Here is a 17,650-nt window from a genome sequence, read left to right as displayed (position 1 = left end):
TGTCGAGGTGCCAAAAGATCCTGTGGTGAGAACTGTCCCTCTTCTTTTCCTCTGTGCTTCCCACTCACGTTCACATGGATGTCTTACTATTCGTTTTCTAGGTGTAAGCCTGTATTAAAATATGTTTTGTTTTAACACGGTCACAGTCTTGGTTCCTTTTGTCATGATTTTAACTCATGGATTTTTAATTAGTTGATTTAAATGCTTTTATTTGACTAACAATTCAAAAAAAATTATTTGAATTATTTAAGTGAATTATTTGAATTATTTAAATTTAAATGAATTAATGCGTGCATGAAAAACTTAAATATAGCCTTCTTATTCTGAAAACATATGTCAATTAAGAAAACAAATGCAAAGCAATAAAGGAAGTATTCTAAACACCCATTTTTAGTTGTGTGGTATGCTGAAACTTATAGGTAGGAAATACTGGGTTTTTTTCATAATTACATAATTTTTTCATAATTACATACACAGTTTCCCCATAGGAACAGATATCACCCAGTGATCAGGAGTCTTAATAATGACTATAATCTATTATGTATTTGAATGTTGTTAGATATTGAGAAAAAAGAAAAAAATTATGTTTGGGTATAAGAGACTAAATGTCCTTTGTAAATTTCATTATATGATTATTTTTTGGAATTAAAAAAAGATGTTTCTCAGAATAGTATTTTTAAAATACAATATTTTAAGTCTACTTTTAAAGGTATTCATTTTTTTTCAAGTTAAGAAAAACATCTTTTAGAAACAAATATCTTGACATGTAAGTGGGTTTGCCTTAGTGTAAGATTTTGATCACCGGTTAAAAGTATGTTATTCAAGGTTATGGGATTTTATTTAGCTCATGGGCCTTCTACTTGGAGATGGCAACATAAAGAATTCATTAGAGCAAAGGCCTGTCATTCATATTTAAGAAGAATCTTATTACAATTTCTGCTGGTTAACAAATTTGTATTTTCTGTGGGTTAGGATCTTCTGGATGACCTGAAATCAGAACTAACTGGAAAATTTGAAAAGTTAATTGTGGCTCTGATGAAACCCTCTCGGCTTTATGACGCTTATGAACTGAAACATGCCTTGAAGGTAAAAAGGATGGGTGAAAGGAACATTCTTGTCATAAATAGTATTATTTTGTTTCGGTAATTACTTCCTCTTATTTGTCATATTTAAAACATTTTATCTGATTATTTCAGTGAGAGTTGCTTGGAAGACAAAAGTGGGAGGCAATAAGCAGTAAAGGAGGGAGAAAATTACAAATGTGTCATTTCATCTTTTTGTACATTTAAACTCAATAATGGGGCTACTTAAAATTTTAATATTTTTATAGCTTTTTGTATTTTATTTTCATGCCTGTCTTCTGATTTTGAGGATGTTTAAAAAATATTACAGATGAGCTCTTTTATCTTTTTAAATGGAAAATTGCCTGATTAGGGAACAATAACATCATTTTAGGTTAAAAGGTAAAGCGTCAGAGAGAATTTTCAAGATAAATATTTTCTCATACTCTTTCCTTCTTTCCTGCCCTTCTAAATGCTAAAATGAAGTAGCCGGTAAACTTGCTGTAATTTCAGTTGGAACGAAAACTAAATGTGTATTCCCTTGACTGGTGTTTGGAATGTTGTATAAATATGACGGTATTGACACATTTGTTTAGGCTCATGGGACAGGAAGTAGTTCAGTTGTTCGCTGTTAGATTTTGAATGGGCACACTGAAATTTAACAAGGAAATAATGTTTCTCAGGGATTCTTACTGATGGAGTGGAGAGGAGAAGGGTCATCCTGATAGGAGCTGGTTTGTGCTCAGTCTCTTCATTTTCCTATGGTGATTCTTTTGGAATAAACAAAAATCTTAGGTTATTGAGAAAAGTACTTTTTTTGCTAAGTGCTTCTGAAATGTCAGCAGTAGTTGAAATTCTGCCACAGAATGAACTCTAGGTTTTTCAGTGCTTGATTTTTGGCAAAGTTAGAAATATAAAGAGAATAAGGCTTGAATATACTATCTTTTAAAAAAAATTAAGTTCAGCTGTATTGTTGCATCTCTTAGTTTAATGATGTAGATGTGATTTTTAAAAGCAGAAAAAGGAAAGCCAGCTAAAATGATTTTTCAAAAATCCAGAAAGCAACTCTCAATTCCTTTATACTGTTTTAATTCCTAATAATTAAGCAATGCTATATTTATCGTTACCTTTGATGTAGAATTTTCCTGTGACTGCACAGCACTTAACTTGGGGGTCAGGGGTTTATCTTTTGAGGGGCATATTGTTTAAGTATCAGTGCTCTTCCGTGTACATTTATGTGAAATTTTCATTTTTACTCTTCCAGTTTTTAAAAATTACTTCAATTTTCATTAAAATGTTTTACTTTTAAACTAGAATTAAGTGATCAAATTAAAAGTTACAAATTTATGTAACTGGTTATATATATGTACACATATATACACACATACACATGAGAAACATTGTTTTCCATTAGACAAAAAGAATAAAATGGTCTTTGGAGAGAAAATCATTTAACATTTGTTATTTCTGTAACTAATAGAACTCACATACAAATAAATCCATGTTATACTGGATAATATTTATATAACTGTGCAATTTGGGTAACATCTATTCTGGGAAAATAACTTTCTTTCAAGTCTTATTGACATGTTTTCCCTATTAAAATCTCTAAACAGGGAGCTGGAACAGATGAAAAAGTACTGACAGAAATTATTGCTTCAAGGACACCTGAAGAACTAAGAGCCATCAAAGAAGTTTATGAAGAAGGTAAATGTTTGTGAGTTATATTTTGACTTCACCTCCACTGTTACTTCCTTCATTTCTCTGATTTGAATGCAGTCCTTTGTAGGTATGGGAGGCAGGCAGTAAATGATGATTGAATGAATGAATGAATGAATGACCTGCAATTCAAGCTATTTTTCTCCTTCAGTAAGGAAAAGACTGGCTTGTTATCCTCTTTTATTTTAACATTTTATAAGAAGCTGCTGCTGAAGATGGAGTTTACTTTTGCATAGGATTTGCAATTAGTGTAGGGATACACAGGTTGTCTTTATGTTAACATTAAGGTAAAAATGGTTTTTCCTCCTTTAAAAATATTTAGCTTTATGTTAGCAAAATTTAGGAGTTATATAAAAAGTACTTTTGGAACTTTGGAAGAGAAACCTAAACCCTTTCCCACATCAGAGTTGATAAAGTGTATGCCTTTTTCATGAACAGAAATCTGCATTTCAGCCTGAAATATATCCCATGAATAGAATCAAGAAAATGAAATAAAAAGTAGAGGTAGAGAGTCCTTTTCTTACCAGATTTCTTGTAGCCAGCTCTTTCTCCTGCCTGATTGAGGAGGGTCAGACTATCCAGTTTCTCAGCTCAGTCAACAGACTCCAAGCCTAGTGTCTTTTGCTAGGGACTGTATCTTGTCATTAGTTTGTTAATCTTAGAAATGACTTTGTTAACCCAGCAAGTCAAAACAGTGTGATAGTTTAGAGCAACTGTATAATTACCTTTCTAAAGGGCTGAATCTCTCTTTCCTGCTTCTCTTTTTATAGGCAGTAAGTTCCCAACCACTAAGGCAGAAGTGATACATGTATCTCAACTTTGAACTTTATTTGATGTACTATTCAAGTATCTCTTTCTGGGGATGTTGACGTTGATGAGAACCTTTGTGCTACTGGATTACAAATGGTGTGCTCAAACGGGGTTATAACTGTGGTCTGTGCTACTCAGCTGTATAATTGAGCACTGGCTGTGTGTCTGGCAGTGTGCTAGTTGTCATGAGTGACAAAAGGTGTGCATAACCCAGCTCTTGTCCTCAGGCAGTTTGCATGCAGTCTCCTCAGGGGTGACATGACAGAATGACTGCAATATTTAAAGGAAAATAAAATTCAAACTAAAGTAAAATACCAATAATATTAAATGCAAAAATGCATTCAGAAGAGAGAGGTCATCATAGCTTTGGATGTTAGGGAGGCTTCATGGTACAAATCACACATGCAGCAGAGTTTCAAGACTAGGTGGGTTTACAAAGTGTCCATTGACAGATGAATAGATAAAGAATACACACACACACACACACACACACACACACACACACACACACACACACAAACAGACACACACACATGGGAGTACTATTCAGTGTTAAAGAGAGGAAATCCTGTCATTTCAACATCATGGATAAATGTAGAGGACATAATGCAAAGTGAAATAAGCTAGGCACAAGGCATAAGCTATGCATGATCTCACTTATGTTGAATCTAAAAAAATTGAACTCATAGAAACAGATGGTAAGGCCGGGCGCGGTGGCTCAAGCCTGTAATCCCAGCACTTTGGGAGGCCGAGACGGGCGGATCACGAGGTCAGGAGATCGAGACCATCCTGGCTAACACTGTGAAACCCCGTCTCTACTAAAACATACAAATATAGCCGGGCGAGGTGGCGGGCGCCTGTAGTCCCAGCTACTCGGGAGGCTGAGGCAGGAGAATGGCGTGAACCCGGGAGGCAGAGCTTGCAGTGAGCTGAGATCCGGCCACTGCACTCCAGCCCCGGCGACAGAGTGAGACTCCGTCTCAAAAAAAAAAAAAAAAAAAGAAACAGATAGTAAAACAGTGTTTGCTAGGGTATAGGGGCGGGGTGAATGGGAGAAAGGACTGGTGATACATTGATCAAAGCGTACACAATTTTAGTTAGGCAGGATGAATAAGTTCTGGGGATCTCATGTACAGCATGGTGACTCTAGTGAAAGTATAACTGTATTATATGCTTGAAATTTGCGAAGAGAGTATATTTTAAATGTCCTCACCACACACAAAAATATAGACTATATGAAGTGATGGATATGCTGATTAGCTTGATTGTGGTAATCATTTCATAATGTACACATATATCAAAACATCATGGTATATGCCTTAAATATATACAATTTTTATTTGTCCATCATAATAAAGCTGGGAAAAAAAGACGGTGCATTTTGAGTAGGTAGAAAAGGTATTTTTGGGTGAGGTACTGCTTGTCTTTAATGGCATGGAAACTGGACTGTGGAGAGTATATTGAGGGATGGAGAGGGCCTGGCTGCTGTGGAGGATGTGTGCATGTCCATTGTGGCAGGTAAATGGAACAAGCGAGGTTAGGCTCATATAGATGGTTATGCATGACTGGATTAGGAATTTGGACTTAATTCAAAGGTACTGTAAATTCCTGAATGGGCAGTGGAGTGCTGAAGGAACAACTGAGGGAGGAAGGAGATTTGAATAGAAAGGCTAATTGGACAGTTATGTGTGTGGGAGGTAAGCTAGGTATTTAGGAATTATGGCCCAACCTAGGTTAGTGAGAGGTGTGAGGAGGATAAATCAGGGACAGGAGAAACGTGATAGGATTTAATGGTTAATATATACAGGTGTTGGCATAGAAGAAAGAATTAAAGATTCCTACAAGGTTTTGTATTTGGGTAACTGGTTGAAATAAACACATAACTCTTCCGGGCCTTTTAAAATAGAAGTTTCAGGCTTTTAAAGTTCGTTTGCTTTCACATAATAATTAAATATTTAAATGCCTTAGAGTAAGGCCTCCTTTCCTTTAATAGCAACTGTTTGAGAGTAGTGAGAAAGACTTGTAGACTCTTGTAGATCCCAATTCTCCGCTTTTATATGGCCTTACATTGAGCAGCTGGAAATAGAGGTGGGAGGGGGGCGTACTTTAAAATATCATTGCTGTCTCTCAGAGTTAACTTCATTTCTGCAGAGAAAAAATACCTTATTGGGGGAGTGATGGCCATGCCCAAAGAAATAAATCCCAGAATATTAGAGGATGGAAGACATTTGGAAGCTAACCATGTAAAAGATTTGAAAGAAAGCAAAACAGAATTTAAGGTTATGACTGATTGTGTTTTGGAGACTTTCCAGTACCATCATGTGTCTCTAGACTAATGACTACATTGGTCAAGATAATTTCTAAATGGCTGAGTCTTGATTTAAGTTTGAATTGAGTGCCTTTGGGAGCTTTAATTCTTTTTTGTCCAACTACTCACTGAAAGCATTTGCTGAGAGCATTCAGAGATGGAATAGAGGGAATTTATGTTAACCAAATATAATATTTCTTCTTTTATGTCACTTTCATTTGATTAATGGGGCAAGATTATTTTTCTAGTTGAAAGAAGATGTAAATAAGTATGAAATTATTTTGTTGCAGAGTATGGCTCAAGTCTGGAAGATGACGTGGTGGGGGACACTTCAGGGTACTACCAGCGGATGTTGGTGGTTCTCCTTCAGGTATTGGGTGGAGATGAATTACAGTTTGATTAAAAAGCCTGAAGTTGGACTGGGCTGAATCTAGTTAAGTAAGGTCACTTAAAATTCTTTTAATAATTTGTGGTACTTGCTGATTCTTACTGCAATGTTTCTGGCTGTATGTTGCCTGTGCTTGTTTGTGTTTCAGAATATCTGGTCTAAATTCTTAACAGCTAACTCATACATTTGTTTTAGATAGTAGTATCTTGTTCCTTTCACAGAATGATAGCAGTATCTTGTTCTTTCATAGAATTTAAAATCAGGAGGGTCATTTTTGGTTTTGGACAGGCTGTGTGATGATAATGTGAAATAGTGCAGGATTGATCTTAATAAAAGTATATTATTCCCAGAGAGAGCTTTATTGAATAACCATCAGGTGGAACCATTTTTCCTTTTGAATGAGAATGCTCTACAGTTCAATAATGTGACATATTACCTCTCATAGGCTAACAGAGACCCTGATGCTGGAATTGATGAAGCTCAAGTTGAACAAGATGCTCAGGTGAGTGATGCCCAGGATATGATGACTTTATTATGTTCTAGAAATGAAGAAGTAATTGATGGTAATGAAAAAATCACAATGTATGTTATAATAGCTTCTAGTGATAATCTTGTTAATGGGTTCTTCACATAGCATAAGACCTACGTAAGTAGCTTTTTCTTATTCTGACCTGCTCAGCGAAATATTTTACCTTAAAGCCGAAATGAAATAAAATAAATTACATAGTGAGTTCCAACTAGACATGGTTTTTTTTGTTTTGTGATTATTGAACATTCACAAAATAGAGAATTTTACAAAAAACAGGTGTTATTAATGCCACTGCCAGTTATGCAGTGGGTCTCTTAGCAGGAGAAGATAAAGAAGAAAGAATAAAGTATTTAACAGTAAGTGGTGTTTAATTACATAAGAGATGACAAGTTATTTTGGTATTAGGAAATTTCTCTGCATTTCCTTTGACAGAATTTTAAGTAGGATTGGTCTTCTGTCAGCTGCTTTTTAGTGACTCCAAATGAAAATTTCCTCTTGACTTTTAAACCCCTATAAAGTCTCAGTCTGGTTAATAAAACAGTTATTAAAATATCGGAAAGGAAATTTGAAACATGAGAGTTAAAAACTGGAAGTTGGTAATAAAGGAATTACTTGGGTTCCTAGAACCACCAATCATAGACCTCTTTCTGGTCACATGTTTCAGTTAAGAGAATATACAATTCTTGGTTGTTTGTCATGTATCATTGAAAAAGGAAGAGCCATATTCACTCCTCCAGTGGAACAACCCATGGATGTGCAATCTCACTTTGCTAACAGGAAAGAGGAGAGAAGTTATTCTTTTGGTGATTTTATAATGGTTTCAGAATGCTGTCATATCTGTCTAGCTGGAGAGAAAAAAAGAACTGAATGTTTACTGAGGGCTCTTTGTGCAGTATTTGACTGTTGCTTCACTCTAAGAAAATGCAAGCCGATTGTGTCCAGCCCCTGATTATAACCTTCAGACTCTCTGGTGGTTCCTTTGTCTTCAGGATAAAGTCCGGGTTCCTGAATGGGTTACAAGCCCCTTTGTTATCTGTGTCTTGTTTACTTATGCCTCCAGCCTCTCTCACTTGGTCTCTGTGCCCTCTTGCCCCTCCCACCCCTCTTCACCTGAGTCCTCTTCAAGAGTCAGTCTTCAGCTTAGATACTTTAGAGTTAGGTGCCCCTCACAGGGAAAACCATAGCCCCCCCCAGGCTTCCTGTCACAGTTCTTGCCACCTTCTCTGGAAGCCACCTATTTACTTGACTGCCTTCCTGGGCACCCTGAGCTGTCAGTTCAATTGTGTCCTCAGCTTCTGGCATAGAGTAGGTGCTCAGTAAATAACTGATGAATGAATGAGCACATAACTCTACCAGAGAGGGGCAGTTTCCCTTTTATGGATATAGAAACAAGCCCATGGCTTCCACTGAATAGCAGTGGAGTTGGAATTCCTAACGAGGCCTGTCTGACTCCAAAGCTCTTTCTCTTTCCCTAGAAGATAGTCAGTGTTCTTGAATATTAGTATTTCACTATAAGAATATTTCACTATGAGATATTCAGTGTTCTTCAATATTAGTGCCTTCTCTGATTTTCTGTATCATTAAAGGGCTTATTAAATATCAACTTCAAGCACAGATCTAGCTTAACTCCACCTTCTTTCGCGGAGAGGGCTGGAGAAACCCTACAGAGTTGTACTCCTGTTAGGGGCTTTGTTTGGTACTGAAGTGGTGATCTTACTGCTTTCTAAGCATTGTTTGTGGCTTTGCTAGAAGATAGTGCTGTTTCTGTCATTCCTACTGTGAAGAGTAGGATAGGAGTTCTGGGAGCTTTTCAGGGTCACAGTGTAAGAAACCAACTCTAGTCCTCTCAGATGTCTGCAGTGAGGCCTGCATTAGCAAGCAGAGGGCAGATTTCCCAGATAGTCGGTGATGTAATGAGAGCATTGCTGCAGCGTGAGGCTCCTGAGGGGAAAACTACATTTTAACCTTGTTTTCATTGATTTCTGTCCTTGGAGCACTTACTGGATAGCACTGCTGTTCAAACTTTCATTGGCATGCGGAGCACCTGGGGACCTTTAATTGCAGCTGATTCTGTGGGTCTGGGCAGGGGCTGGGAGTCTGGATTTTGAACACGCTTTCAGGTAATGCCTGCATCCTTGGTCCTTTGATTACTGAGGCTGTATAGGTGACACTTACCTGTCATGCAGTGTTTATAACCATTCAGAACCCTGAGAGTACATGTGAGACTGCACATGTGAAAACTGTTTTATGAAGTTACTTTAAAATATCCCTTGAATGGAATCCAAGCTTTTCTTAGCCTTCCAGTGACCAGGAGCAACACAGAACATGTTATCCTGGCTATTAGTTTTTGATTCTTTAAAATGTATTATTATTAATTAATAAACCTGTTGAAAACAACCTTTGAGCATTATAAAAAGGAACACAACAACTTATACCTCATAGCAAGGGCAGCTGGGCTGTTATCACTAGTGAGAATTTGAGATTTCTTGAGAGTAAGCTGAGACAGCTAAAGGGCCCTTTTATAAGTGTGTGCATTTTTGTCTCTACTGATACCTGGCACTAAGAGGATTTCAGTTATTTGAGAGGTTTGATAAGCCATAGAGTCATTCACTTGGGAACCGAACATTTTGTAGATAATCCACTTTTTAACATTTTTAATGTGTTAAACTGATTTAATATTTTTAATGCATTAAAACAGATTTTATCTTCTTCCCCGATAAATCCGTGTTTTATGCTTTCTCTGGAGGGAGAGTTGAACTCTTAGAGGAAAGAGGGAGAAGGAGAAGTAATCAGTTTACTGGGCACTTGCTACTGATTACCTGACCCTGTCCAATGCGTTATGTAAGTTATATAATTTCCATTAATGACTACATACACTGAGGCTGAAGAGGAGATTAAGTAGTTCATCTGAGATCTCGCAGATAGACCATATCTGTTTTGACTCTAAAATCTCATCCTTTGCACTGAACCAGGGCTTATCAAACTGTACTTAGGCTGAACCATAAAGCTTAGGGAAGGGGTATAAGGATCCCTCATCCAGACGGATCCATGAATATTGGGCATCCTCATTTAGAAGAAAGGATACTTAGATTAAAACAAAGCTGTTAAATAGCATTGTTTTACATGAAGAAGCCATCATTATTGCATATGATTACTTAATAATAGTTTCCTTTACCTTTTTTTTTTTTTTTTTTGAGACAGAGTCTCGCTCTGTCGCCCAGGCTGGAGTGCAGGGGATCTCAGCTCACTGCAAGCTCCGCCTCCCAGGTTTACGCCATTCTCCTGCCTCAGCCTCCCGAGTAGCTGGGACTACAGGCGTCCGCCACTTCGCCCGGCTCGTTTTTTGTATTTTTTAGTAGAGATGGGGTTTCACCGCATTAGCCAGGATGGTCTCGATCTCCTGACCTCGTGATCCGCCCGCCTCAGCCTCCCAAAGTGCTGGGATTACAGGCTTGAGCCACCGCGCCCGGCCTAATAATAGTTTCACAATAGGTATTGATCCCAAACATAATTCTCCCAATAAAATGAAAAGATTATGGTAAAAATACCTGACATCTCACTAATTATTCCCATATAACAGGCTTAACTCCTGTACTACTAGAGAAAATTTCTAGACATTTAAAACAGTTGATAAGAAGTATGTGCATCAATGTCTGTGATATTGTACAAGATGAGTCCGTCACCCATTTAGGTGTTAATATAGTTGTATATTTTATCTACACGTAGAAACATACCAGAAGTAGTAACTAGCACCCTCAGGGTGTTAATATTAATAGCAAGTTTTCTTTCCTTTCCCTTTCCCCTTTCCCTCTTTTCCTTTCCTTTCCTTTCATTCCTTTTCCTTTCTTTACCCTCCCCTCCCCTCCCCTCTCCTCTCCCTCCTCTCCCTCCTCTCCCCTCTTCCTTCCCTCTTCCCCTTTCCTTTCCTTCTTGCTCTTGTCACCCAGTCTGGAGTGCAGTGCCATGATCTAGGCTCACTGCAACCTCTGCCTCCTGGGTTCAAGCGATTCTCCTGCCTCAGCCTCCCAGGTAGCTGGGATTACAGGCATCCACCACCGTGCCCAGATAATTTTTGTATTTTTAGTAGAGTCAGGGTTTTGCCATGCCCAGGCTGGTCTCGAACTCGTGGGCTCAAGCGATCCACCCACCTCAGCATCCCAAAGTGCTGGGATTACAGGCATGAGCCACCATGCCTAGCCTGTAACTTTTATTTTCTTATTTTTGTTTTTTCTTAGTTTTACAAAATTTCTCAATGAACTTGTGTTGTTTTTGTAATTAGATTTTAAAAGTTATTTTAAGAAAGGTCTGTGTCATCATATGGTTCTAAAGTTTAGATACATGCATGACTTTCAGAGTTACTGTCTTTTCAGGTTTGAAGAGCATGTTCACATGTCCAGAATTGGTATTATTCATTTTTATCATTAAAATAATTAATTTTAAAATTGGGCATAAAGATATGTGAGTCTCATTTTTTTCTTATTCTCCAGAAATACAATAAAAAGTAGATCTTTACCACCATAATCTACATTTTTAAACATACTGTAATCAAAACTTCTATATCAAACCTGTTATTATCACTTCCTGTCTATGTGGGTTGCTGCTTGTGGGCATAAGGCCAACTGCAAGTAGCAGCCTCAGCAAATTGCATTCATCTTACTTTAATATGTATACTTAGTTTGAAATGAACAAAAAGTGCAGTCATTGTAAAGATTGATTATTTGGATTTTAATAAATTATTCACATCTCAATAAGTGAATTCAGAGTTAATGTTGATGTTTGTATATAAGCTTATATTTTTTAGGCAGTTACATGAACACAAGAAAGCATGTATTTTTTTCTCATATCAAAAAGGAAGTAGGGGCACTCAAACTATTCAACCACGATTTATTGAGTTCTTCTATATGCCAGGCACTGTGCTATACCCACAACCTTTTAAAAATTTATTGTGATCTTTGGAAATATGAAAACATTTTATAGCTAGTCTTGGTTAAATCTTAGTTGTAAAGATAAAATATGAAGTGTACTCTTAATCAAGTGCTATTGAACAAGCAAAACAGAAAAGGTAGACAACGTAGCTTCCAGTTAAATCCTTTCCCGGACTGTAAATGGATGTATCAACAGTGAGGTAATCATAACTTTCTCCTGACCCATATTGTTGCTTCTGAAAGATTGGAGGTTATGGCAGACATTTTGGGAACATGTAACCTTGCACCATTGCTATGCTCTGTTGCTTGTACCCATGAATCTTCTGTGGCACAGTTCAGTGGCAAGCTCCAAAGTTGCTCCAAACTCAGCTGAGTTTCAGCACAGGAAACATTAGAAATGAAAACTATTAATACAATATGATGAATCAAGTGAGTTAAAATTCAGGGAGGAAAAAACAAGTGTGATTAAGAACCTGGAAGTGAGATGGAGGAACAATTTATTAATTGAGTTTGAAATTTTTGCAGGCTTTATTTCAGGCTGGAGAACTTAAATGGGGGACAGATGAAGAAAAGTTTATTACCATCTTTGGAACACGAAGTGTGTCCCATTTGAGAAAGGGTGAGTGAAAAAAAATCTGTATAGGGCAGTTACATTGGTAAATTTGGAAAGTGCATGAGCTGGTGTGACAGAATACCTTCCTCACAGTAGGGACTTAGCGAATGAATCAGTTTTTGTATTTCTTCCATTTGGTGACCTGGAGAAATCTCACATTGTCTTTGCTGCTATTGTAGCTTTTACAAACTAGAGATTCTTAGTCCACTCTTCACTACTGGAGGATGGCAAGGGAGGTCAGATCTCTAGATTGTTCTTCCCGTAGTCACACATCACTGAGTAGTGGCTCACTACACATATTTTCTCCTAGAGATTGGTACCCATGACCTCATCTCTGGATAGTCATCAGCACTTGTGGTATCAGTTGGGAATGAATTTAGTGTAAGTGACAGAGAACCCTAACAGTGGCTTGAAAAATCAGGCTTTTTTTCTAGAGGTAGGATTCCATGGTTGATTTGGCAGGACCTGAGATTTTTCAGATCTTTCTGTTTTTTTTTTTTTTCGCTCCATTATCCCCAGTGTTTGGTTTTCTTTCTCGTATTCATTTCTTCATTATCACAAGATGTCTGCTCTCGCTCCAAACTTAACCATTTCACAGCAGGAAGGAAAGGAAAGGGGAAACCAGTCATATCTGTGTATCACTTTTTATAAGTGAGGAGATTTCTCAGAATCCCCTCTAGTGGATTTACCTGTAGGTCTCGTTGGCTATAACTAGTAAGGGGACTGGGAAATCAGTGAACAAAGTATACCTGCAATCCATTGCTTAGGGCTTGGCACATTGAGGCTCTGAGCACAAGGTTCTGTCAGCAAGGAAGAAAGGGAGATTTGTGTTCAGTAGGACACTACCTAATCAGAGTAGATATCTTCTTTCTGGAAAGAGTGATTCTTATGTGATTAGGAAACCATTTTTATTTTTTCTAGTGTTTGACAAGTACATGACTATATCAGGATTTCAAATTGAGGAAACCATTGACCGGGAGACTTCTGGCAATTTGGAGCAACTACTCCTTGCTGTCGGTAGGTGATTTACAATGTATTCATATTTTTGGTGATAAGAGCTAAAGTATTTTATTCAATTGAGGCTGCACCTGAAAATAACCACCTAGGTGTGAAAGGAAGAGTTTGAGATGATATTTAGGGGAAGCAAACTCGTAAATTTCCAATTCAGAAATTTATTTTGATGTTAGGAATACAGGATTGTCTGGTTAGTTCATCTAAATCCTATGGAAATACTAAGATAATTGTTTGAAAATCGTTTTGAAGCTGCATTAAAAATATTATTTATTGAAGAACCTGAAATGTGGACATTGTCTCAGAGGCTTGTAAACATTCTTTCTGATACCTGTGGAATTTTAGAATTCTTTTGAATATTGTCCTCTCAGCTTTGAGGCAGATTAAGAAATAGTCATCTGGTTTAGAAAAAAAGAATATCTTTGATGTAATAGAAGATGTGATGATGGTTATTTTCAGATTAAATAATTTAGTTTTATTTTAATTAAATATTCAGAATAATCTGGAAAAATTGGAGAACTGAATCTGTGCAGTTAATTGCAGCATTATATACTCTCCAAAACTAGGGTGAATCTAGTTTGTGAGTCTCCTCTAGTCCTTTTTTTCATATGGGTCTGCAGTGAGCCTCTGTCTGCTGTTTGTTCCAAGTATTTGGCATTGAGCTCACACTTTGGTGCTCTTTGTCTTCAGGAGAATAAGCTTTTAAAGATGTGCATGAACCAATTCTAAAAGTAGCCTTTCACTTGAGTACGCAGTTAATGAACTTTTACTAGAAAACTTTAAGACAGGTCCTTCATAATTAGAATCCACATACAAGTTGCCGGGCGTGGTGGCTCACACCTGTAATCCCAGTACTTTGGGAGGCCGAGGCAGGTGGATCACGAGGTCAAGAGATCGAGACCATTCTGGCTAACACGGTGAAACCCCGTCTCTACTAAAAATACAAAAAATTAGTTGGGCATGGTGGTGGGAGCCTGTAGTCCCAGCTACTCGGGAGGCTGAGGCAGGAGAACGGCGTGAACCTGGAAGCGGAGCTTGCAGTGAGCCGAGATCGCACCACTGTACTCCAGCCTGGGCAACAGAGCCAAACTCTATCTCAAAAAGAAAAAAAGAAAAAGGCCGGGCGCGGTGGCTCAAGCCTGTAATCCCAGCACTTTGGGAGGCCGAGACGGGCGGATCACGAGGTCAGGAGATCGAGACCATCCTGGCTAACACGGTGAAACCCCGTCTCTACTAAAAATACAAAAACTAGCCGGGCGAGGTGGCGGGCACCTGTAGTCCCAGCTACTCGGGAGGCTGAGGCAGGAGAATGGCGTAAACCCGGGAGGCGGAGCTTCCAGTGAGCTGAGATCTGGCCACTGCACTCCAGTCCGGGCGACAGAGCGAGACTCCGCCTCAAAAAAAAAAAAAAAAAAAGAAAAAGAAAAAGAAAAAGAATATGTAGAGAGTATATAGGAAGATCGCACAAGAGTTTTAAAATATTAGATAGCGTAGTAATCTTGTATTACTTGCTTGAATGTCTTGGAATGAAAACTTCCAAGGGGTTTATATGATTTATTGGTGATGAATAATATTGTGGTATTATAACAATCCAGGCTGCCCAAACTGCAGTATCCAAAAAGTCCTCACAGAATAAAGGGGCATAGAAAAAACGTGTGCCCTTATTCTCCATGCCTTTCTATGCAGACCTCACAACTCCAAGGAGAACCCAAGCCAGTGTCTAAGAAAATATTTGGTGAGTGAGGACATTAGATAAGCTGACAGCTCTTTAGCCTCTGGTACTTTTGTGTTTTTATACAAGTAGAGCTATAAGCAGGAAGCAGCACTTGATTTTTAATTACTTAATCCTTTTCATATCAGAATAGCATTTGACCATTGTATTGTTTATTTTCTTAGTGAAATCTATTCGAAGTATCCCTGCCTACCTTGCAGAGACCCTCTATTATGCTATGAAGGTAAGTGGATACCATGAACCTTCTCTCTAATACATTTCTCTAATTATTATTCTTCATTTTTGCTTATGTTTTAGATGATAGACCTTGGGAATTTTTCTCTTCTTATAACGTTCAACCCAGTTCTACCACATTGTTATACCTTATTGATTCACCCGCACCCGGGAGCATTTGATCCTATGTTTGAAGTTTTTAAGCATTGTGCCTCTCTCTTTCTATTTTTTTAAAGGGAGCTGGGACAGATGATCATACCCTCATCAGAGTCATGGTATCCAGGAGTGAGATTGATCTGCTTAACATCAGGAAGGAGTTTAGGAAGAATTTTGCCACCTCTCTTTATTCCATGATTAAGGTAATAGAACCTTTCTTTAAATTATGTTTGGTAATCCAAAGCAGACCGATATGCTGCATGAAAGACAAGAATGGGAGAACCTGATTCTTGTGTTAAGTTTAAAATTTTAGTGGCATGATTAGAGCAATGAGTTAAAAAGCATAGCATAATGTTTCCTGAAGTAGAGATGATGGCTCCTAAGTGAAAGCATGGGTGTTGATGTGGCTGAGGCTCTTGGTGAACTCAGAAGCATTATTTAGTAGTGGTGACAGATGACTCAACAAACCAAACCTCTTGCCTATGCTAATAATGTGTTCTTTCTGTCTTTTATCAGTTCCAGCTGTCCTTACTAGTCCTTCTTTTATTTCATATCAGCTTTTCCTTTCTTTATTGTCTTTTATCACCTTATCTCTGATGCTGGTTTCTAATTCAGGAAAGAGCCAACCAGGTCATATTGGGAGTAAGTAAGGAGCCCCTAGGTATTAGTATCATTTTTGTTCTTTTTAAAACAAGGTGCTCCGTGGCCTATAATTACATTTAGCTTAAGGTCTTTTGACTTTTTTTTTTTCTTCTGATAAAGGTTAATGTGGACCATGTGCAAAGCAAGATTTCAATTAAGCAGAAGCTTTTAGTTTAGCATGTGTGTGGTGTGGCTGGCCCAAAGGACACTAGAGAGTTTACCCATGCACCTTTAGCTTGAAACATTAATTTATCATGCGTGTCTGCATGTGAGACAAGCAGATGCAAAGCATGTCCTGCCCTTCTGTCTCGGAGGGAGAGCCACGACAGCCCTGCAGCCCTAGCACTGCCCGTGTTAGCTGATATATACTAAGGGATAGAGACTATTCTGTTTAGAAAGCTTGATTTAACTATAGTTGTTAAAGTTTCCCTGTTCTTTGTGTTACCAGAGGGAATGCTGAGTGTCTGAGGTTACATTGGTAGGAAACTCCCTGCATAACATTCCTGATGTGAAAGTCACAGAGATTACCCACTTGGGAGAAGAATCTTATAAATAAAATTTGTTGCCAGTTATTTGTTAGTTTAAAAATTTTCTATGGCTTCTGTGAGTCATGGAGATTAATGTAATACATTTGGTTTCAGGGAGATACATCTGGGGACTATAAGAAAGCTCTTCTGCTGCTCTGTGGAGGAGAAGACTAATGTGTCACGGGGAAGAGCTCCCTGCTGTGTGCCTGCGCCGCCCCACTGCCTTCCTTTAGCACCTCTAGCTGCATTTGTATGCCAGGGCTTGACACATTGCCTTATTCATACTAGCATGCTCACGACCAACACATACGCATCATAGAAGAAAATAGTGGTGCTTCCTACTGATCTCTGATGGAGATCTCTTTGACTGCTCTAGTACTTAATTATACTTACGTTACTAAGTTTAATGCCTGGCCATTTTCCATTTATATATTTTTCTTTAAGAGGCCAGATTGCTTTTAGCCTTTTTTAAAAACTTCATTTATATTACATTTGTAACCATGATACCTTAATCAGAACCTTAGCCGTGAAATTGTGAACTCTTGGAAATGTTATTAGTCCAAGTTCGCAGCTAAACTAAACCTGTAAAATTATGGTGATTGTATTCAAAAGATTAATGAAAAATAAACATTTCTGTCCCCCTGAATTATGTGTACATGCGTGTTTAGATTTATTGTTAAATTTATCTATTTAACAATGATACCTCTTTTTAAGCTAATAATTGACAGTGGTGTTAGTTGAGAACTAAATTTATAGTTGGTCTTTTGGGCAATAAGAAATGCAACACCACAGACTGAATTTCCTTCATAGTATATGATTTTTCCTAAATATAGGAAAGATTGAAGGGGTCTCTGGTTTATTTGCACCATGTTTACGCATCTATTAAAGCAATGCTTGTGGTGCTGCTTGCTTAGTAGAAAAGCTAATTATAAAACTTAATGCAAAAATTCAAAGTACTGCCTTTCTCTTTCCTCTTTCCTATTGTAAACTTCCCTCCCATTTACTGTCTGTCACTT

General features: G+C 37.8%; 1 protein-coding gene across 1 annotated transcript in view; it reads left to right on the top strand.

Moving 5' to 3' along the window:
* ANXA5 (annexin A5) overlaps window positions 1-17,280 on the top strand; it is a 30,989-nt gene extending 13,709 nt beyond the window's left edge. The window contains exons 5-13 of the mRNA XM_010362566.2: window positions 973-1,086; window positions 2,678-2,768; window positions 6,189-6,268; window positions 6,732-6,788; window positions 12,266-12,359; window positions 13,275-13,370; window positions 15,261-15,319; window positions 15,546-15,668; window positions 16,749-17,280. Of these exons, the coding sequence (XP_010360868.1) occupies window positions 973-1,086; window positions 2,678-2,768; window positions 6,189-6,268; window positions 6,732-6,788; window positions 12,266-12,359; window positions 13,275-13,370; window positions 15,261-15,319; window positions 15,546-15,668; window positions 16,749-16,808 (774 nt within the window). The 3' untranslated portion in view covers window positions 16,809-17,280. The remainder of the gene's footprint in view (window positions 1-972; window positions 1,087-2,677; window positions 2,769-6,188; window positions 6,269-6,731; window positions 6,789-12,265; window positions 12,360-13,274; window positions 13,371-15,260; window positions 15,320-15,545; window positions 15,669-16,748) is intronic.
* Window positions 17,281-17,650: the final 370 nt, after the last annotated feature.

This window comes from Rhinopithecus roxellana, chromosome 2 (assembly GCF_007565055.1).
Source record: "Rhinopithecus roxellana isolate Shanxi Qingling chromosome 2, ASM756505v1, whole genome shotgun sequence".
In the NCBI taxonomy this organism is placed as follows: domain Eukaryota; kingdom Metazoa; phylum Chordata; class Mammalia; order Primates; family Cercopithecidae; genus Rhinopithecus; species Rhinopithecus roxellana.
This window is presented reverse-complemented; position numbering and strand designations above follow the sequence as displayed.